The 20583-nt window shown below is 38.7% G+C and overlaps 1 protein-coding gene across 1 annotated transcript in view; it reads right to left on the bottom strand.

Moving 5' to 3' along the window:
• Positions 1-1687: 1687 nt before the first annotated feature.
• Positions 1688-20583, bottom strand: part of adam19a (ADAM metallopeptidase domain 19a) — a 174986-nt gene continuing 156090 nt past the window's right edge. Inside the window, exons 17-23 of the mRNA XM_088016099.1 lie at positions 15433-15510; positions 10391-10499; positions 9739-9880; positions 6455-6554; positions 5651-5902; positions 4262-4467; positions 1688-2556 (exon numbers count right to left, since the gene is read on the bottom strand). Of these exons, the coding sequence (XP_087872225.1) occupies positions 2508-2556; positions 4262-4467; positions 5651-5902; positions 6455-6554; positions 9739-9880; positions 10391-10499; positions 15433-15510 (936 nt within the window). The 3' untranslated portion in view covers positions 1688-2507. The remainder of the gene's footprint in view (positions 2557-4261; positions 4468-5650; positions 5903-6454; positions 6555-9738; positions 9881-10390; positions 10500-15432; positions 15511-20583) is intronic.

The following is a 20583-nucleotide window of genomic DNA, read 5'->3' on the forward strand; positions in this document are numbered from 1 at the left end:
GGATCAACATGATGAATCTTAATATAAACTGGAACAGAAGGCAGATATTTCATTTACCAGACTCCTCTCTTACAAAATCAGCCATCTTCTTTTTTATCTTGAGCTGCACTAAACTGCCAAATATATTCACTCAGCCCTCATTAAGTTCATTTGTTCCAGTCATTTTCATGGCCACAGGTGTGTAAAATCCAGCTTAAAAAAAAAAATTTTTCTTTGTTCCAGAGTGTATTTGCAATTGTAACCATACCTTTGGAGTGATGGCTTCGTTTCTGAGCAGCCCTTGGGAACAAGGTGGTATATGACTTGTTTCCCTGTGGATAATAACAGCTCTTTCTACTAAATCTGTTACAAAATAAATAAATGAAAATCGTCAGATATTTTCCCTTTTGGTTTTGCTTCTCTGGGTGTGAACCCAGAGCTCTGGGAGTTCGTTGGTAGTCTCTACAACCTTTGATCCGGACAGGTTGAAGTATTAGAATATTTGGAATCGTTTCTTCATTGCTCATTTCTGTTGCTCTAAAAGCTGGCGAGTTTCTTTCCATGCTGCCTTGATCTTTCCAGCCTTTCATGGATACACTGCCAGGGGATTTGAATCGAAAGGTCATGGTAACATCTTCTGGTTTTCAAAAATATACATACTCAGTCTGAAATGCCAGATATTGGAAATAATACTGATTTCAAAACTTTTTCCGTCATTAATGTCACTTATATTGTGTACACTTTAGGCCAATTCATTGGAGGAAAAAAATACAGTGATCCCTCGTTTTTCGCGGGGGTTGCGTTCAAAAAATAACCCGTGATAAGCAAAATCCGCTAAGATTTTTACAATTATATAGCATAAAAAAATACTCTAAATTGAAACCAAAGAACAAAACCTGTTTTCAGGTCAGCGGATGTGCGTGTTCATCAATCGGGCCTTAATGTGATCCGGAGTAATGTCATTAAAGCGTCTCCTCCAACCTGCGAGATTCACAGCTGTATCTACGGCAGAGCGATGGATCTCGTCAAGCGAGCCTCCAGTCGGGTTTTGCACTGATTCTGGCCAGTTTTTTCCAGCAGGCATTCAAAGTTTCAGTTTTCATCTCCTGAATTGCCAAGCTGTATTACTTATATTTAAATACCGTAACATTATTGGCACACAGGTAAAGAAGAACCGCAGAGACTGTTTAGCCAATCAGGACGCAGAACACAATGCATTGTTAAAAAAAACTGCACAAAAAAAAATTCCGTGAATCAGCGAGACCGTGAAAGGTGAACCGCGTTATAGCGAGGGTTCACTGTATAGACAGAAAACAAACAACAACAAAAAAGCTATAAAATGCCTGTTTGCATGAATGTGCAAATGTTTGGAATTGTTAAAACTAATTTGGACCAATCTCCCAAAATCTCAGAAAACCTGATTTTCGGACCTCAGCGTTATACGTTGAGATTTCAAATGGTATGTTTGACATCACAGACGGAACGCCATTCCCATAGTGAAACATGAGGATGGCAGCATCATTGTCTGGTTTTACTTACCGTAAGTTTCTCTCCAGGTGGGTGAAGTAATGAATAGCTAGAAATATCACAAATAAATGCAGACGGCTGAATGTGTTCAACACTGGATGATATGGAGAAAGATGGTCTGCTGTAACAAAGTGACTCAAGGAAAAGGAGAAATAAGTTGAATAAAAAACAAAACTTGATGTTTTTGTAAAAATATTTATATTCACCAGCTGAAATGAAAAACAGAGCAAACAAGATAAAAACTCCATAAAGACCTGGATGTGTCCTGTCAGCTCTCCATCAAGCCCTCCACCTTGTAAACAGTGTGGATAAAAGCTGCTGAGTGAATGGCTATCATTCCCCTGATAGACATTTGTACCGACACATTTAACTTGAAACATTCTTCATAAGGTAAAATACAAACAATGATAAAAAAAACTAAAAGTAGAAGGAAGGGGGGGAGGGGGGCTGACTTGTTAACAAAACAAGATTCTACAGCAATTCAGACACACCGCAGGTACATAAAAAGTTCTTTGGCACAAAACACAAATCATTTAACACAACATGAAGGAAACTGTAAACAAAGCAACACATTACAAAATGCAGTTTTAGAAATGGACAGCATTAATAGATAAAAAAACAGTAATACTAAAAACTGATTTGGTAAATAACCATCAACATGTTTCAGTCTGCAAGGCCTCCACACAACGCAGCGTCGTCATGGTAATGTTAACACACCAGGAATGGGGGAAGACGGGGTGAAGATAAGGTGAGAGGACTGAGAAGGGGCAGGATGGAGGAGGTTGGGGGGGTTCATTAGAAATCTGAAGTGTTGGAGTCCTGTTTGTTCCTCCATGTCTCTGGTACCAGCTCTGTTTGTCCTCTGCTGCATGTGAAAGCTCTGTGTTCACCAGCTAAAGTTTCCTTAGTGCAAATAGGCTGTCAGCTGCTGCCTCCTCACCAAGGGGGTGGGAGGGGGCATGGGGAGGGGGGCGGGGGGACAGGGCGGGGCGAGGAGAAGGTCATTTTTGTGGATGCGAGGCTGCGTTCGGTCTGGCACCTGGGATCGGTCTAGAAACAGGCGGGAAAACAAGATTTCTGCATAAGATCTACTAAGCTGCTTAAGATTTTCTAAACTTAGTATATGTTCCATTCTTTGTCATTTTAACAAACCCAATGTCTATTGTACTGATGAAAATATGTTTTCTGAGACACAGAGATAAAAACTTTGTTTTCTCAGCTCGGCTTTTTGAAGAACAAAATAATTGCTTCCCATTGTGAGACAGAGTGATGCTTATTTAGAGCCAAATACAAACTGTGCTTTAAAAACAGGATTAAAAAACAAAATAGTCAATGCAATGCTTTTGCATTGAGAGCCTTTTACTGATTTATTATGTTAAACTCTGGCTGATGGAGGTTCAGAGTAATCTTTTTATTTGACCCTGTTTCTCCTGACTGGAAACAAAATGAATATTTTGAAGTGATCAGCCAGAGTTCTGACTTGGATATGAAAGAGAATCTGTGGATGGAGCTAAAGATTAGGGTGAGGAAAAGGTGGTCCTCCAACCTCAAAGACTTGAATCGCATCAAAGTTAAAATCAAATCAGCTAAACAGCAGTGCAAACCTGTTCACAACTAGAGGAGCTTAGAAGAAGCATGATGATGTTGTCAGGACAACTGTGATGCATCTGGTTAGCAGGCCCATTGTGGAGAAAACCAAGAGATCATACTGTTACACCATGTTCATCTCTGAAGTACAGTGTAAGCTTCAAAACGGCACAGAATACCTGGCAGATTTCTCATCCTGACACTTTTACAATGTCAGAGTACGTTTATGGAAACAAGAATGAATCTGTACCAGATGACAAAAGTACACAGCTTTGCAGAGGAGACTGTCACTTCCATGAAAAGGAAGCTGAATTTCAGACAAGAACTGAGTCGGTGGACTGCAGTCTGGAGCAGAAAACAGCTCAGAAAGAGAAGACAAGAAACACTGGAAACAGCTTCAGCAACAGTATGTAGTCATCACTTTCACTTCAACATTACAGCATTTTCACGGTGGTGCAGGTAAAGCAGATATTTACACTCTGTATAAAAATACTTTTTTTCACCACTGTTTGACTTAAAATTAGACTAAAATATTTCATGCATTTTTTAGGTCCAGAAGTGAGTTAGTGAGCACTGCTGAAACCACTTCCAGTCCATTTCATTTGGGAAACTTTCTTTCCCGCCTGCAGACCTTTAGATCCATCCTCTCCATCAGAGTGACTAATTAGTTTACCGCTGACACGTGAAACAGTGATTTCTTTAATGAAAAAGCAGCTGGCACAAAGAATGCCACTGGAGGACAAACAATTAAATAATCAGTGTCACGGGCAGGAAGTCGTGTCAGACTGAAGACAGAGTGATGCACAGCTTCTGGACAGCTACTGTTGATGGCAATTTGATTTCCCACCCACTCAACAGAACCTCTTAGTGTAAATCAGACAGACTACAGTGTAGATAAGCAGCAGCAATTACAGCTGAAGTCTTTTTGGTGTTTCTCTGTACCAGCTCTGCACATCTGCAAAGTAAAATATTTGCCAATACGTTTTTGCAAAACAGCTAAAACTCAGTCTGATTGGATGCATAGCATCCATGAACATCATTTTTTACGTACTGTGATCTTGCTACATATGAAATAAGTCTGGACTTTCACTGGGAAAACATCTACCACCGTCACTCTGTTCAGAAAATAATACAGGACTTCATATTAGTATGATGTGTGTTCTCCTACCTGAGAACTCTGAGAGGGGGAATGGCTGACACTTTCCCCACAGGTTGTGGCCCAGGAGCTGGAGGCATCATGACCAGCAGGCCTGTGGCTCTGCAGCCAGAAGAGCGACTGGGACTCACCCTGGTGGAGGCTACTCTGGCTGGACTGAGGGGCAGAGGTCTCTGAGGGGGACAAGGGGCCGGTCTGGACAGCTGCTCAGAGACTCGCTACAAGACAGCAGAGACACGGTGGGTAACTGAGGAACCAGATCTGACCAGCAGATAATACGCTGGTTTTCCCAAGAAGAAAGCACAGAAACTTTCTTCTTTGTTTCAAACAAATATAAGAAAAACAACATTAGAAATATTGATGTAATTTAGAGGCATTTCATTGAAGGTGGCTCTGTGGCTCAATAACATTTCTATTAACTTCAAACTTGATTCCAAATGGTTTTATTTTTGTGATGCATTGGATTCAAGCAATTTCATGTTTTAATTAGAATTAGTGATGGAATTCAATTACATTTTTTAATGGAGTTAATTACAGGGGCTGTAGTCAATGGATCATATTTTAATCAAAAACTATACATTGACAAACTATATAGCTTAGCAGCAAAAAAAACAAAAACATTTTTGCTGCTAAACTATTGAATAAATAGACATATGAGCTCAACAACAAATATATCTATAGTGTTTAGTATGTTTTTCAGGTTCTTCAACCATAAAATTGGAACTAAGTTCTATTCTACTCATTCATCTTTCCAATGTTTCAGGAACTCCTAATGATTCATGGAACTTCTTTAGAAATCTGAATGTATAAACATTGACATTTGCATAGGAGATGCCTGTACTGCTGCTACATTTTCAGCATTGAGATGCTACTTTAGGCTAGTCTAGCTTTGCTGATAGGCTAACTCCTTTTAGCACAACTTGAACACAACAATAGTCTTTTCTAAGATTGAGTTTTGAAGTAGAATTTAACCTCCAGTGAGTCAAGAGAAGTAACTTTGTTGTCCATTGCTGCTGTTTGCAGTTTGTGCGTCAGATTTACAGGCTTACCAGAAACATGTGAATGCAACATGTAAATGGAATATTAAAAAAGGCAATATAATAATTAAATTATTTAATGTGATAAATCTATGTAATTAATTAGTCAAACTAGTCCTAACCAGAATTGAAAATTCCAATAAGTACCATACATTAAATATGTTTATTTTGGTTTGGTTGATATGAGATAAATGGTTGTTACTGTTAAGTTTTGCTTTCCTTCCATCTCTTCCTACATATTGATCCATCTTCTCATGGTCTGTTTGAAGGCTTCTCTGTGTTAATGTTGTACAACATTTAGCTATAGTTCTATAAAACACAGAATCCACATGCAGCTCCATGAAAGGTAAATAAAGGCTCTTACCAGTGGGGAACGTGTTGGGTTAAGGGGCAGTGGTTTCTTAGGAGGGCTGAGTCTTTGTGGGGTGGGAGGTGACTTGGGTGGGGCTGTTGAGGGCTTGCCAGCTGGGAAGGGTGGTCTTACCACCTTGAGGTCCCGAGGAGCCCCCTGGGGGGACTCGGTAGGTCTAAGAGGTCGCACAATGTTGACTGGCTGGGTGCCATTTGCCACTAGTCCTGGTCTGAGTGGCAGGACCTCTTTGCTGGTGTGTAAAAGCTGAAGTTAAATAAAGAAACAAAACCAAACTGAAACGAACAAAAATTTGCTTTAAAAACACAGGAATGGTTTTAAATAATATCAGGTACTTCTAGTAGTTAAAAAAACTGTTTGCTTCTCTTTTCAAAATGTATCCATTGCATCCAGGTACTATTTAACTATTTTAAAAGCAATTATAGAGAGATTAAATGTCTTATAATACATTTCGCATTATGTTGCCATATAGTTTTCTTAATGAGATTTTTTCTCATCTTCCAGCTATATATTTCTCCCTATTGTACACTTGATTTCTCTCTCCTTGCCACTGACACTTCCAATAAAAGAATAAAGAGAACAGTGCAGTAAAATCCTGATGAAATAATGGAGAAGTGTTGAGGCTGTAGGAGGAGGCAGACTAAGTGGTCACATAAGAAAACAAGCTGCTGAATAATAAAGCTTTTTAAGATGAAGGTCAGCTTCATGGACACTTTACATTCATCAAACCACAACAAGGCCACCATCCTCCTTTCCTTCCATTTTCTCCCATTGTTGCCACAAAATCTCTCCACTCACCCCCTTGTGGCCACTAGCTTTGTTGATTGGGCCGACCACCTTCAGGTGAAAGGCAGGATTCAGATGGCCATTTTTCTCTTTATCCACTGAAGCCTCTTTCCTGAAAAAGTAAAGAAGGACAGACAGAAATAAGCCAGAGCCTGGTGCCTGACATCTTGCTTTACTTCAAGGGACAAGATATATCCTTCCTCTCTTGGATGAATGCTAAACTCACTATGCCTGATTATATTCACCGCCCAACAGAAATCCACCCCAATATATGGTGGTTGTATTATTATTATTATACCTCCCAGAAATCTTAAAAAAAAATACATCTCTAAGCCATGCTTTGATTGAGAGTCATGTAATATGGTACACATCTCTAACTTGTCAGGACTTACCAAAAAATCTCTTGCAGAAATGGTCCAAACCCAATAGCTAAGTTGGCCATTTTGGATCAAGGTGGTCATTTTGTCTTTTTTTTTTTTTTTTTTTTTTTTACACATATTGCATTTGACTCCTACAGCTTTTAACACACATACTTCAGAATCACTTAGCACAATCTTAAAGCAGAGAGAAAACGTTATCAAAAGTTTTTGTTTGGTGCTTTTTGTTACTTTTACAAATCAATCATTAGCAATAAAATTTGTCTTTGACAAAAAAAATTACCAAAAAACCCTTAATATCAAATTGAAAACTATTTTTTACAAAATAATGACAATTAGAACAAAGTGTTTGCATAAATATTCACCCCTCTCAAGTCAATAGTTATTACATTATTATATCATATACACAGTCCAAAAACCCCATTCTGGCTAATTCAGTGATTAAACTGTGTGTGCTGCAGTTTTAAAAGTGTAGGAAGGTGCTACTCTATTCAAATATGCCTACAGACCACAGAAGCCAATAGCTGAACTGTAAATGAACCCAGAGAATTAGTTCTCAAGTAAAATTGTAGACTCTGAGGGTTCTTGTTGCAGCTGCTGCACTGGAAGACTCATTAAAAACCTTTCCATACAGCTCCCTCACTTCTCCATGATCTGTTCCCTTTTAGCAGCAGTTAGTGCTAACTGTCCACGAGGCCCAGCACCCTCAGCATCATCAGAGTTTTGCTCATCTCTTCCTGTCTTTATTTGGACGGTCAGCATCTTTAAATTGCTGTTGCATCATCTCCAAACAGATACGGTTCTATAAATCACAGCTAGAGCCTAGAATATCATGTTCATCCGCTGCTTTCATCACTCTGTGGGTGGTGATGAATGTGGCACAACTCATAAAAAGCTCAAGGCTTTATGAGGGCATGGATTTTGTTTTGTTCTGCTGTACATGAGCAGTAGCTCTGATTGCTGCCATTGATTCTGGTAAACACATTCTGGTTCATGTATTGGTCTACTGAAAGAGAACAAGACATAGCTATGTGCATCTATGAGGAGTTTAGGAGGAATGGGACAAAATTCCATTCAATTACTGTTTTTGGAAAATAGTGAGAATGTCTGACCCGTGTCAGTCATTTTAAAGATAGCCCTGTCAAATACTGAATTTAAGGCTTGGCTTTGTGTTGCCTTCTCGTTCACATGGCAACATTGTATTTGGCTGAATAAAAACACAAATTTTCATTAACTGGCTCCAGAGTGAAACTTTCTAGATATGCAATGCAAGAAAACATTTGGAAAACATGACATCAGTCACATCTTTTCATGCTTCTGCACTCATGCTGCGCCGGTTCAGATTATTTGCCATGTTCAGGCAATCTCTGCTCATTGCTCACTGACATTACTGACTGTATATTTCTTCACCGACTGTCAGTGAAGAAATATAGATCATATATGCACCTCTGTACAAGCAAAGGGTTAAGATTACACACCTCTGGATCAGACAGGTCACATGCCACCTATAGGTCTGGCATGCGCACTACATTGTTTGGAGTGCTATTTACGTTTTCAGCTGAACATGGGCAGTTTTCATTTAGCTGTTGTAAAAATGTAATTTTTTTGAATACCCAATAAAAAATGCTTTTGAAAAAATCTTTGCGTAAATTAATACAAAATATCTGCTATTTTAAACAGAAAAGTTTGCAACAGTTAAACAACACTTTAGGGATTTTTAGATGTTGTTTTAGACATTTAATTTTAACAAATTTTCTATCTTGTTATAATGAAAACATTTTCTTGTTATGAGAAACTTTTTACTCTAAATAAAAACTCTCCTTTAAATGAGATACTGCTTCTGAATTTATTTCCAAGCAGGCAGTTAAATGCTTCTGTACCAAGTAAAAAGGAAAATACTCTTAAAAATCTCTCATTACTCTGACCTTTAGCAAACACATTGTTGTTGTAATCAGAATTGACTCAAAACAGGAAAATTAGTCTGATATAAAGTCAGTGAAGAAAAAAAGGTTATCTGTGTATTTATTAGTGCTGTCAATCAATTAAAAAAATTATTCAGATTAATCACACTCTGGCACGATAATAAATCATGATTAATTACTATGCCTAACATTTAAGCTTCATATATAAATATGTTGGCAGTTATGGATCTTGAATGGTGCCCTGGGCAAGCCCATCCTCTTGCCGCACTCCAACCAATTAAAATGCAAACAATTATGTATTTGTTTTTTTGTAGCAGAAGGCAGCAAGTACTGTAGTCTCCCACTACTCGATAGCAACTTACTCTACACATGCATACAAGTAGTTGTAAGCCTGTTTGGGGGACAACTGACAGATTTTATTTTCTAATTCTTGAGTGCCCTCCACCCCTTTCTGATGACGCCCTGGGAAACTGCCCATATAGCCCATATCAAAAACTGCCGTTGTATTCATATTCTGACAAAAAATTTGAAAATATACATTTTATTGCCTCAAACCAAACATGTTTCTATTCATTACCTATTGAACTGGTGCGATGAGTTACATTTTTTTGATTAGTTATTTTTTGATGAGTTATTGTTGACAGCCCTGGTTTTTTACAATATATACAACTGAAACCAGTTGGCAGATGGAGTTACTCATTAAACTACAGCTGACTGATGGATAATCATTAATCTGGCCTCTGGCCAGATGACTGGCCAGAGGCCAGTAGTCAGACTGGCTCTGACTACTGGCTCTGGGCCAGTAGTCAGTACTGTAGTCAGTAGTTCTTGAAGTTTCAGTCGATGGCCAATATTCAAAATTTGGCAAATATCAGTCAATCTGTTGGATGAGACAAAATGTTTGTGAAATCTTAGATCCCTTGGATGCTCAGTATCCAGGGAAATCAAGAACACAGTGATGGACAGACAGACAGAGGACATGACAGGGAGACAGTACTTGTTCTTCTTGTTCTGCTCTCTCTGTGAAATCCACTTGTGGTAGAATGAAGTCTTGACTCTGTAGCAGTAGAAGAGCAGCAACACTGCAGGAAGGACCACCAGGAACGCAAACAGCAGACCCACCACCAAACCCACCTGATCTGTGAACACACACACACACGCGCACACACACGCACGCACACACACACACACACACACACACACACACACACACACACACACACACACACACACACACACACACACACACACACACACACACACACACACACACACACACAGACTGAATGAAAACAAATCCAGGAAATGGACACACCTCCATAACAAGAAACACATCTCTGTGTGTAGAAGGATCCACTCTGATCAAAGACTTCTGATGATATTGTTTGCATGTGCAAATGAGTTTAATTTAGTTAATGCCAGTGATATCTGAAGCTGGTTTGGGAAGACATATATGAGTTAAAGAAAGAGCAACATTGTACTTAAGGTACAAGAAAATTAATTTAAGGTATTTGCTTTCTTACAGATTTCTTCTGACTTTGTTCATTTGTCAGAGCTGGACATTATATGTATAATCCCAGGGTTGACTGGTCATTTGAAATGTTTAAATGGGATAAAATCAGAAACAGAATACATCAGTATTTACTCACTATTGTTCTGCACAGGTCCACTGTCCACACTGCCACCCAGGCCAGGCTTCTCACAGAAGGGAGGAGCCCAGCCTCTGTCACAGTGGCAGTTCCCATTGCTGTTACACACCTACAGAAGACATCAGAAAGGTTTGGTTAAAGTTGTTCACTGTTTAGACTTTGCAGTTTTATGTTTGTGGAGCAAAATACAGTCTAAATACAGGAGATTGCTTTTGGAACAGTTTCAGGATTAGTGATTGACTGAAGCTCAATGTACGTGTGAGGAATTCATGCTAGTGTGTTCTCATCTATACCACTCACATAAAGTCATTACTGACTTGTTTGTGTCCTAATAATATATCTGGGGAGGTAATTTTTCTGGCTAAATTTGTTAACTATAAATAAGAATACCTCAGAAGAGAGATGCAAAAATGCAGGTCACATTTGGAAACATGTTCTTTGTATAACATAGTCATTATCACAGAACTGTCATTTTACGATTGAGGAATGAGTGGAAATTGACAAGGAAGCAAAGGAGCTACTCAGAGGGAAGTGGGAACAGTTGTGGGAGAGCGGAGGTAGAGAAGAATGAGGCGATGTAGATAACAGCTGTGCTGCGGAGTGTGACAGATGAACAGAGCAGAACAACTACAACTGTTATATTTCTTTAGATTTGTTTGATGTTTATCATCAAACAAATCTAAAGAAATAAGTCCAAACTATAATAAGAAATGCAAGAACTAGCAAAAAGGAACAAACTAAAACAATAAGCTCTAGTAATAAAAGAACAAACAAATCATGTGAACAATCTTTTTGTGAAGCTGTAGCCAGAAAGTGGAACAATGCTCAATGTGTGGAAATGAGTTTCGACATTTGAAAAATTTCAAACCTGGAGCTCAACTGATCAGAATATTAACACATTCTGATATGTTAATATTGGTTTGGTGGCCCAAGGCAGTCTCTAATGAAGCTGCTGCTGTCATTGTGGATTTATTACAATACAACAGAGCATGTTTTTCCATTCTCTTCTTAATAAAATGGAAATGAAAATGAACAAATAAGAAAATCAGTCTTATTAAATCGGTCAAATTTAATCGGTAGTAATTTGATTTTGATGTAAGTTTTTTTACTGGCTACAGCTGGATTGGATTTCTGACTTTTGTTCATCTGATTTTTTTTTTCACTCTTTCCCTTTACTTTGTTACAAAAACAAGGCCTGACGCCCTGAACTACTTTAATATCAGACGTGAAAATAAATGTAAGAGTTCAGTGCAGAGTTATTCAAATCCCTAACTGTTATAGATTTTAAGTTTATTTGACCAAGAAGTTTGTCTCTGATTGGAAAGCACACAGTCTCTGAAAAGATAATTTAAAAAATCTCAGTTATTTTTTAAAGTTTGACCAAAAAGTGACACGTCAACAAGTATTTACAGATTTTTTGATGATCAGTTGAAAAATTGTTTTTGACGTTAAAGGAACCTAACCCTTCTTCTGATTGCTTGTACCTTTCAGCAGGCTTCCTCTAATAGTGTTTCTCAACCTTTTTTGTTCCATCACACCCGTTTCATACCGGACCACTTACAGCACCAGTGTTAATGCTATAAAATGAACGCTCACTATCGTGGTATCACCATGGAGGGATTTCTTTATTTAAATGGGTTCATTTTTCAGAGGGATACAAAGTGAGGGTATCGTAATTTTAGTAATAACATGTTTATAAGAGCGATTTTCTGTTGTCCTTCGATGGAAGCGGGCAGCTTTCAAACGGAAATAAAACACTTTTTAATATAAGTTGCTGCTTTGACATGATCATAGAACTGCCGAAACATATGTACAAAAATACCAGACAAAGTGAATCACAGCACCGTCATCAGCTGATGAGTGATGCCGTGAAGCTACTAGTAGCTACTAGTAGCAGGAGAGCGGAGCTGCACCAAGAAGCTACAAACACTGAATAGAAGAAGAGCTGCCATCGATACTGTTGCAGCCAAGCATGTTGTAATGTTACACAATACAATTTTAACAAGTTGCTCAAAGTCTAAACTGGTATTGTTGTGCATTTAAGGTGTAAAGTTTACCTTCGACCAAACGCCCCCCAAAGGAATCCCAGCGCCCCCCTTTTGTAAAAATTTCCACCAGCGCCCCCTGCCATCCTCTGAACGCCCCCTGGGGGGCGGTACCGCCCATGTTGAGAACCACTACTCTAATATTTTGATGATTTATCTTTGGTGATAAACTCTAAGACTTTGAGGTTGGAAGGTCTCTTTGCTATCACCCTAATCTTTAGCTTCCTTCACATATTAGCTATGTTCACCGCTTGCTTGTAGCTTCCATCACTTCTGTGTTGCAGCAAGTTTGAAATGTTGCACCTTTGTTTTTCTTCTCTCTTTGCTACTCCATCTGCCCACGCCCACAGCCAATCAGTGAACAGGAGTGAAGCTTGCGTCACCCATGAAAGCAGGGCCGGCCTGGCTGGCCCTAATCCAAAGCAGGGACCTAAAAAGCAGGACCTGCCTAAAACAAAAGCCAGTGGAAATACTCGCAAAGCAAGCTGAGTAGAGCCGAGTTGGTGGAAAAGGGGCCTATCAGGATTCAAATTAGGATCCAGGCTGGGCTGCTCCAAAAATAGGAAGCAGTCTTTCTCCTCAATAATTGTAAAATAAATAAATAAATAAATCTAAAAATTTTAGTTTAAACTTGACCAATACGTAAAGACTCAAACACATATTCAACTCTTTGATTCTTAACCTCTCATTTAACATTCAGAGGGCCTGTTGATATAGTAGATGCATAAAAATCACAACCAGGCTGAGCCTCTTTTTTTTAATTTATTTTTTTTATGAATTCCTTTCTAGGATCCAAATGAGGTGTGTATTCCTGGAACTTAGTACTACTTTTAATTTGCATGAATATCAATCATACTCAATAAGCCTCAGGATCAGCAGATAATATGGAATTAAAAATGGATCCTAAGACTTGAGAAAAGCCTGTGCTACGAGGAGGGAAAACATGTATATTTAGAATATTCCTTGCCGAAAGTAATTTCCATTATGCATGTATTGTTACACCGAGAGGAGGGGACAGAAAGAGGACAAACGGCATAAAATAACAAAGTAATTGGTGAAAGGGATTAAAAGAGGAGAGAATAGAAGTGAGATTTTATTATTTTACTCATTATTTCAAATCCTAGTTAAACAACAGACTTGGCTAGTGTTAAAGCCAATTATCTCCTTTTACAGTGCTGTAAATGAGAGAAGGAGAGAGTCGGCTTGAAATGCTTAGGGTCAAATAAACTACAGAACAGCTTCAGACACAAAGTAGGTCAGACAAAGTTAGCTTCTGCAGGAATCTGCTGCTGTTATTGTTAAAACTTCACTCATTCCTTTAAATGGCACAAGAACAAATATAGTATTTATGACTTTATGTCTTTAGAATAATTTGCCTAATTGTTCATGATTGCACAAAAAATGTTTGCACATTTTTCTTTCTAGGGGTTGAAACATGAACTTTAGTTGAAAGATCTCTGATGCTAAGCCAACATGTTATTGCTGCTTGGTAAATGAATGAATTAATTTTATTAACCCCAGAGGGAAATTCACATATTTCAGTACAACCGTCAAAAACAACATACAATCCAACTTCAGACATGACATTTAGACAGGTGTCTGAGAGGAGGCGCCACCCTTTATGAACACGGTAAGCACTGGAACTGGTTTGGTGGGGAAGATCTTTATGTGTAAAACACCCAGGAAGTTAAAATTTAGGCACAGATGGGTTTTCCAAATGGACAAGGACCCTGAGCACACCACCAAGTAACCAAGTTAGTTACAAAGTAGGTTAGGGGCAACAAAGATAATGTTTTGGATTGATACAAGTTATACTGTATAAATTCATGCTACCAAATTGGAAAGAAATGTATGTAAGCTTTTGACTGTTTTTTTTTTTTTTTTTACAAAGCAACTTTTATTACTATGTGTTAACACACACACACACACACACACGTAAGAAAAGACACACACACACACACACACACACACACACGCGCGCACGCACACACACACACACGCACACACGCACACACGCACACACACACACACACACACACACACACACACACACACGTAAGAAAAGACATCACTTAAAACTCTCCTCTTCATTATGTTGGCATTTAACAACTCTTAATAATGTTAATATTAATAATGTTAATAATTCCAACTAATCTAAAGAGGAAAAGTTGAGTCTGATTTTGTCATACATTGAAAAGGCAACTGTTCTCATACAGTATGCAAAGTTCTGTTTTCAACTGTAACTAGATAAATGGAAATATTGAGAGAGAATAATTCAGTGCATATACATGATCTGAATCAAGTATACAAACTGATTGAAAAATTGATTAAAGTTGTTGAAGCATAACCCAAAGAATTTACGTCACAAAACAAGAGTCAGTCCAACAGATTCTGTTTTGTCATAAGTTCCACTTTAAAATGTGGGGAAAGGTTTGTTAATTAGTTCATATTTGATCCAGACTCTCCCTGTATCAGACATATATTTGCATCAGCATTTTATTTTTTAGGATCCCTTAATGAAGCTTTACCGTTGGTACACCTCAGGCAATAAATACTGTTGGAGGTCAAATTCCCTAATTCCTTGATAAATCAGTCTTATCTTGTGGCCAAGAAAGTGATAGACTCGCCCCAAACTCTCCTTCCCAAACCTTGGTTACAGACTCATAAACTATGTATGCTCCCTCCTTATCTGCCTCAAGCTTGAGGCAGATAAGGAGCTTACTGTTCCAATGAATAGTTCATCACTTCAGTTGCTGTTGTGTTCCAGTCATCTATTTTCCTGACTTTAACAACAGACTTGGTGAAAGCAGAGCAGAGCACTACCTTTGTCCAAGGACACAGAGAGACAACAAGATTAGGTAGATGTGCCTGGAAACTAAGTGAGTTAAGTATGTTGCATGACACAGTGTGTGTGTGTGTGTGTGTGTGTGTGTGGGTGTGTGTGTGTGTGTGTGTGCGCGTACGCGTGTGTGCACATTGGTGTGAGTGTGCGGATACCCCATTGCCGTGACAGTTTGCAAGGCAAGACTCCAGCTCGGTAAAAGAGGCATTTTGGCATTTGCGGTCTCTGCACACCTGGAAGAACACAAGCAGAAAAATCACAGATTGTGATAAAGATGACAGCACACATATACAGACTTTGATCAGCCTTGTATTTGCACCCTTGGGCTCTGGAACAACTTGTATGCCTTTGGAAATCAGGAAATGGTACCAGCATCTTTAATTAAAAGAGCAGTTTTACAGATATGCTTTTAAAACTTATAGTGGTGTTGTTAGATGAAATCAGCAACATGCCTCCTTTACCTACCAGCATCCTTAATGCTGGTAGGTAGAAAATATACTTAAAATACACTGTTCTGACAAACAAAATGACTAAACACAGGGTCCTTTTTATTTTATTTTCCATTTTTTAAGCAGTAATGCAGTTTCAATATTTTCCCCTCAGTTTGCTGCTTATTCTCCTGGAGTTACATCTGATCACAGTAATCAGCACAGAAACAAACAGTTTCATAACAGGAAAGCTCAACAGATACTCCCACATTCTGATTAAACTCAACACGTCCCTATTGACATTTTCCACTAACTGTGTTTTAAGGTGTTGAGATTTAATAAGGCAATGATTATTGGTTTTGATCATGTTTTCTTCGTATCATGGCAAAAGGGAAACATCATTTAACAATCCAACCTGATAAACCCTCGAATGGGTTTCTGGACTTTAATTCACAGTTTGACCTCAGCTGGTCTCAGTTAATCAAATGTCTAATCAGTAATAAAATATCTTTCAAAATATACAATTAACTACATAAGGCTACTTTACTTTCTCATTCTTGTTGTTTAAATATTAATTAGTTATTTTAATATTGTCTTAAATCTTGATGAGGGCATTTTCCAGATGTAAATTTCAGAAATAGTGTAAAATTTTATAAATGTTTTATCCAATGATTTCATCCCCAATTCTAAGAAACCAGCGACACAAAAGATGACTAGAAATTACATCTTATGAAGTGATAGTTTAATTTACTTTAGGTAAAGTCTGTTACTTTTAGTTCAGAATAACAGTAGACAGGATTAAGATCAACTGGCTAATGTTTAGCTGCTTTTCCGTTTTGCTGTCAGGACAGTAGTGACCTCAGGCTGCTGTGGTATCAGAAAATAAACGCTCAGAGACAAATGCCTTGGGTGGTAGGACAAAAAACGAGATGCCTCCATGAACCATTCAACAGCTCAAGTTTACTTTAGTGTTCCTCCAAAACTTGAACCCACAGTGGTAAGGAATGGTTCTCCTATTGAGACGAGCCGCTCATATCAGGGAGTAATGCTTCAAAGAACCAAAGAAAGAAACAAAGGGTGCGTTCACACTGCAGCCTGAAGTGACCCAATTCCGATTGTTTTGACGTAATGCGACCTGTATCCGATCTTTTCATGGCAGTGTGAACAGCACAGATCGGATTCTTTTTCGAATGTGACCCATATCTGATACGTATCCGATTCAAATGCGACCTAACGTTTAGGTCGCCTTCATCCGAACTGAACGTCACTGATTCTCAACAAATCTCACTATTCTGTGTCCTGATACGCGCAAGCGGGAAGAAAAACAACAACCATGATGGACTATATGAGGATTAAGTTAATATGCTGCTCCGGCCGGACAACAACTTCAAATATGTAAGCTAAGCTCCACTATTAGCCTTCATGTTTACATCCGCGAACACTGAGCAGATCTTTTTATGGCGGTTGGCAGAACACCGAGAACGCTGACACTATTGCGCCCTCTGCTGCGCATGCGGGACACTTTCAGGTCGTTTGCCCGTTCACTCTGCAGAACACATACAGGTTGCATTTACTGGCAGTGTGAACGGCCCCGGCAAAAAAATCGGAATTGCCAAAAAATTGGAATTGGGTCACTTCAGGCTGCAATGTGAACGCACCCAAAGAAACCTGCAGAGGGAAGGGTTTGGTTGATTTTTTTCAATGCTGGTGCTAATGGTCATATGCATATGCACTAGTACTGTTATTGGTAACGATAAAATTACTTTGCAGAGTTGATCTACACAGCAAATTTGGAAGTGTTCCATCAACTCCTACAGAGTTAAATTCAACACTTTGAAAGTGTCTATATTGGTCCACTCTGGATGGTGTAGAAGTTACAATTTTGAAAGTGTTATTTGTGATAGAGTTGAATCAACACTCACAGTAGTTGAAATCAAACACACTTCAGTGTTAATCTACCCAACACTAGTGTATATTGTTAAAAGCTAACACTATGAACGTGTTAATACACGTTCATAGTTTTGGAGGAACACATAGTAACACAGAACGGTGTAAAGTATATATTAACATAGAAATCTGAGTTTTGAAATCCTAGTAGCAAGGTGTGCTGTGGTGGCACAGGGGTTAAGCACAACCCAGATATGGAGGCTCTAGTTTTCAATGCGGCTGTCGTGGGTTCGTTTCCCAGTCTTCCCCTTCTCTCACTACTCAGTTTTTTTTTGTCAATTTACTACCAAATAAAAGCCAGTAGAGCAATTAAAACCTTTTTGTCCCCAGAAACTATTGGCCATCAATAATCCCCAAATTCATTTTAAAAGACATTAGATGCCACATTAGATGCTACAAAACACCAGCACCAGTTGCAGAATATACTCTACTTTTATTTCAAAACATCAAACAGCACTGATGGCAATATACAACAAAGATCATACATTCATGGTACTTTGCACTGAAAATGAAGTGTGCTTTGAAAGTTAATTGGAAGCAGCCATGGATGGTCTTGTGATCACTGATGGTGAAGTGTCTTTGGTGCTGCTCTTGTTTGGTTTTGAAGACTTCCAGCCTGGAAGGAAAAACAAGAAATATAGCAGAAACATTAGGATAATAAATAAATATTTTAAAAAGTAGCGTGAGCAAAACTAATCAGACTCACCTGTGTTTGTCACCGTCATATTCATTCAAATTAACAACGCTCGAGCTCTATTGCTACTGTTGACAGGCTCACAAATCCTCCTGTGACACTGCCACCTGAACTTCAATCTAATGCTGCCTGCAACAAGTTTTCCAGTTACTTTTCAGAGAAAATTCAAAAGATCAGATGATTAATCTGCACATCCACTCCAAAGCCAGTACCAATGCTATGCCAAAACAAAACAAATACAGGAAAAATGACCCAATTTCAACTACTTCATTATAAAACCCTAGAAGAAATTATATGTCAATTAAGCTCCAGTTCATGCTGTCTGGATGTCCTACCCACACATTTCTTTAAGAAAGTTTTGCCTGTCGTTGCTAATGATCTGATCCAAATAGTAAACTCATCGCTCTCTTCAGGTATTTTCCCCCAGGCTTTGAAAACAGCAGTTATCAAACCACTAATATAAAAGAACAATCTAGACAAATCACTACTGCAAAATTACAGGCCGATCTCCAACCTCCCATTCATCAGCAAAGTTATTGAAAAAGCAGTTTTTAAACAATCAAATAGCTTCCCAACAATAATGAATCGCTTTGACTCCTTCCAGTCTGGTTTTCGTGCTCACCACAGCACGGAGACGGCCCTTGTAAAAGTGTTCAATGACATCCATATAAATACAGACTGTGGGAGAACCACAGTGCTGGTTCTGTTGGACCTCAGTGCAGCTTTCGACACTGTTGACCATGACATTTTACTGAATCGACTGGAAAGTTGGGTGGAACTCTCCGGTCCAGTGCTCAACTGGTTTGAATCTTACATAAAGAACAGGGATTTCTTTGTTTCAATCGGAAACTTCTCATCAGAGAGGTCAAAGGTCACATGTGGGGTACCCCAAGGTTCAATCCTAGGACCCCTTCTTTTCAATATTTATATGCTCCCACTGGCTCAGGTTATAACAGGAAATAAGATTAGCTACCATAACTACGCGGATGATATACAGCTCGACATCATGATGTCACCAGGTGACTCCGAACCCATCGAATCACTGAACAGATGCTTAGAACAGTTAAATGTGTGGATGTGCCAAAACTTTCTCCAGCTGAACAGAAACAAAACTGAAGTTATTATCTTTGGACCTAAAGAGGAGCGATCTAGAGTCAATGCACAGCTTCAGTTATTACAACTGAAAACCAGCGATCAGGCCTGAAACCTGGGAGTAGTGATGGACTCTGACTTGAACCTTCAGAGCCACATTAAGACAGTCACAAAGTCGGCCTTCTATCACCTGAAGATCATCTCCAGGATTAGAGGACTAATGTCTCAGCGCAATCTAGAGAAACTCATCCATGCGTTTATCTTTAGCCGCATTGATTACTGCAACAGTGTCTTCACAGGTCTGACTAATAAATCAATCAAACAGCTGCAGCTGATCCAGAACGCTGATGCTGGCGTTCTCACTAAAACCAGGAAGATAGAGCACATAACACCAGTTTTAAAGTCCCTACACTGGCTCCCTGTAGCTCAAAGAATATACTTTAAAATACTGTTGTTAGTTTATAAATCACTGAACAGTTTAGCACCACAATACCTTAAAGATCTGTTATTGCTGTATCAACCGTCTAGACCCCTCAGATCTTCTGGTTCTGGTCTGCTCTGCATCCCCAGAACCAGAACCAAACGAGGAGAAGCAGCATTCAGTTTCTATGCACCACAGATTTGGAACAAACTTCCAGAAAACTGTAAAACAGCTGAAATACAGGGTGCCTTTAAATCTCAACTTAAAACCCACCTGTTTAGAGTTGCTTATGGCTAAATTAGGGTTAGAGTGCGGGTTTTGATGTCTTCAATGTTTTTAATGCGTTTATCTTTAGTTTTTATGTCTTCGATGTTTTTAATGTTTCTATCTTTACTTTTCATCTAGTTATTAAATTCTTTTTATTTCTCTTTCACACTGTCTATGTAAAGCCCCCCCGGAAAATGTCCCAGTTCAACGAATCTATATCTAGGGGTGTGAGAATCCTTGTTAAATGACGTTTAACTAAAGTCCTACGGGGTTTAGAGTCCCAGTTGACGGCGTTTCAACTAAAAACCTAGAGTTTGGAGTCTTTGTCAAACGGTGTTTTTGACTAAAGTCCCAGAGGGTTAGAGCCCCAGTTAAACAACATTTAATTGAAGTCCTAAAAGGGGTGCGGGTTTTAATGTTTTTATCTTTTTTAATTTTTATTTTAATTATGTAAAGC

Source organism: Poecilia mexicana, unplaced genomic scaffold (genome assembly GCF_051168715.1).
Source record: "Poecilia mexicana isolate PSO_F unplaced genomic scaffold, ASM5116871v1 scaffold_18, whole genome shotgun sequence".
NCBI lineage: Eukaryota > Metazoa > Chordata > Actinopteri > Cyprinodontiformes > Poeciliidae > Poecilia > Poecilia mexicana.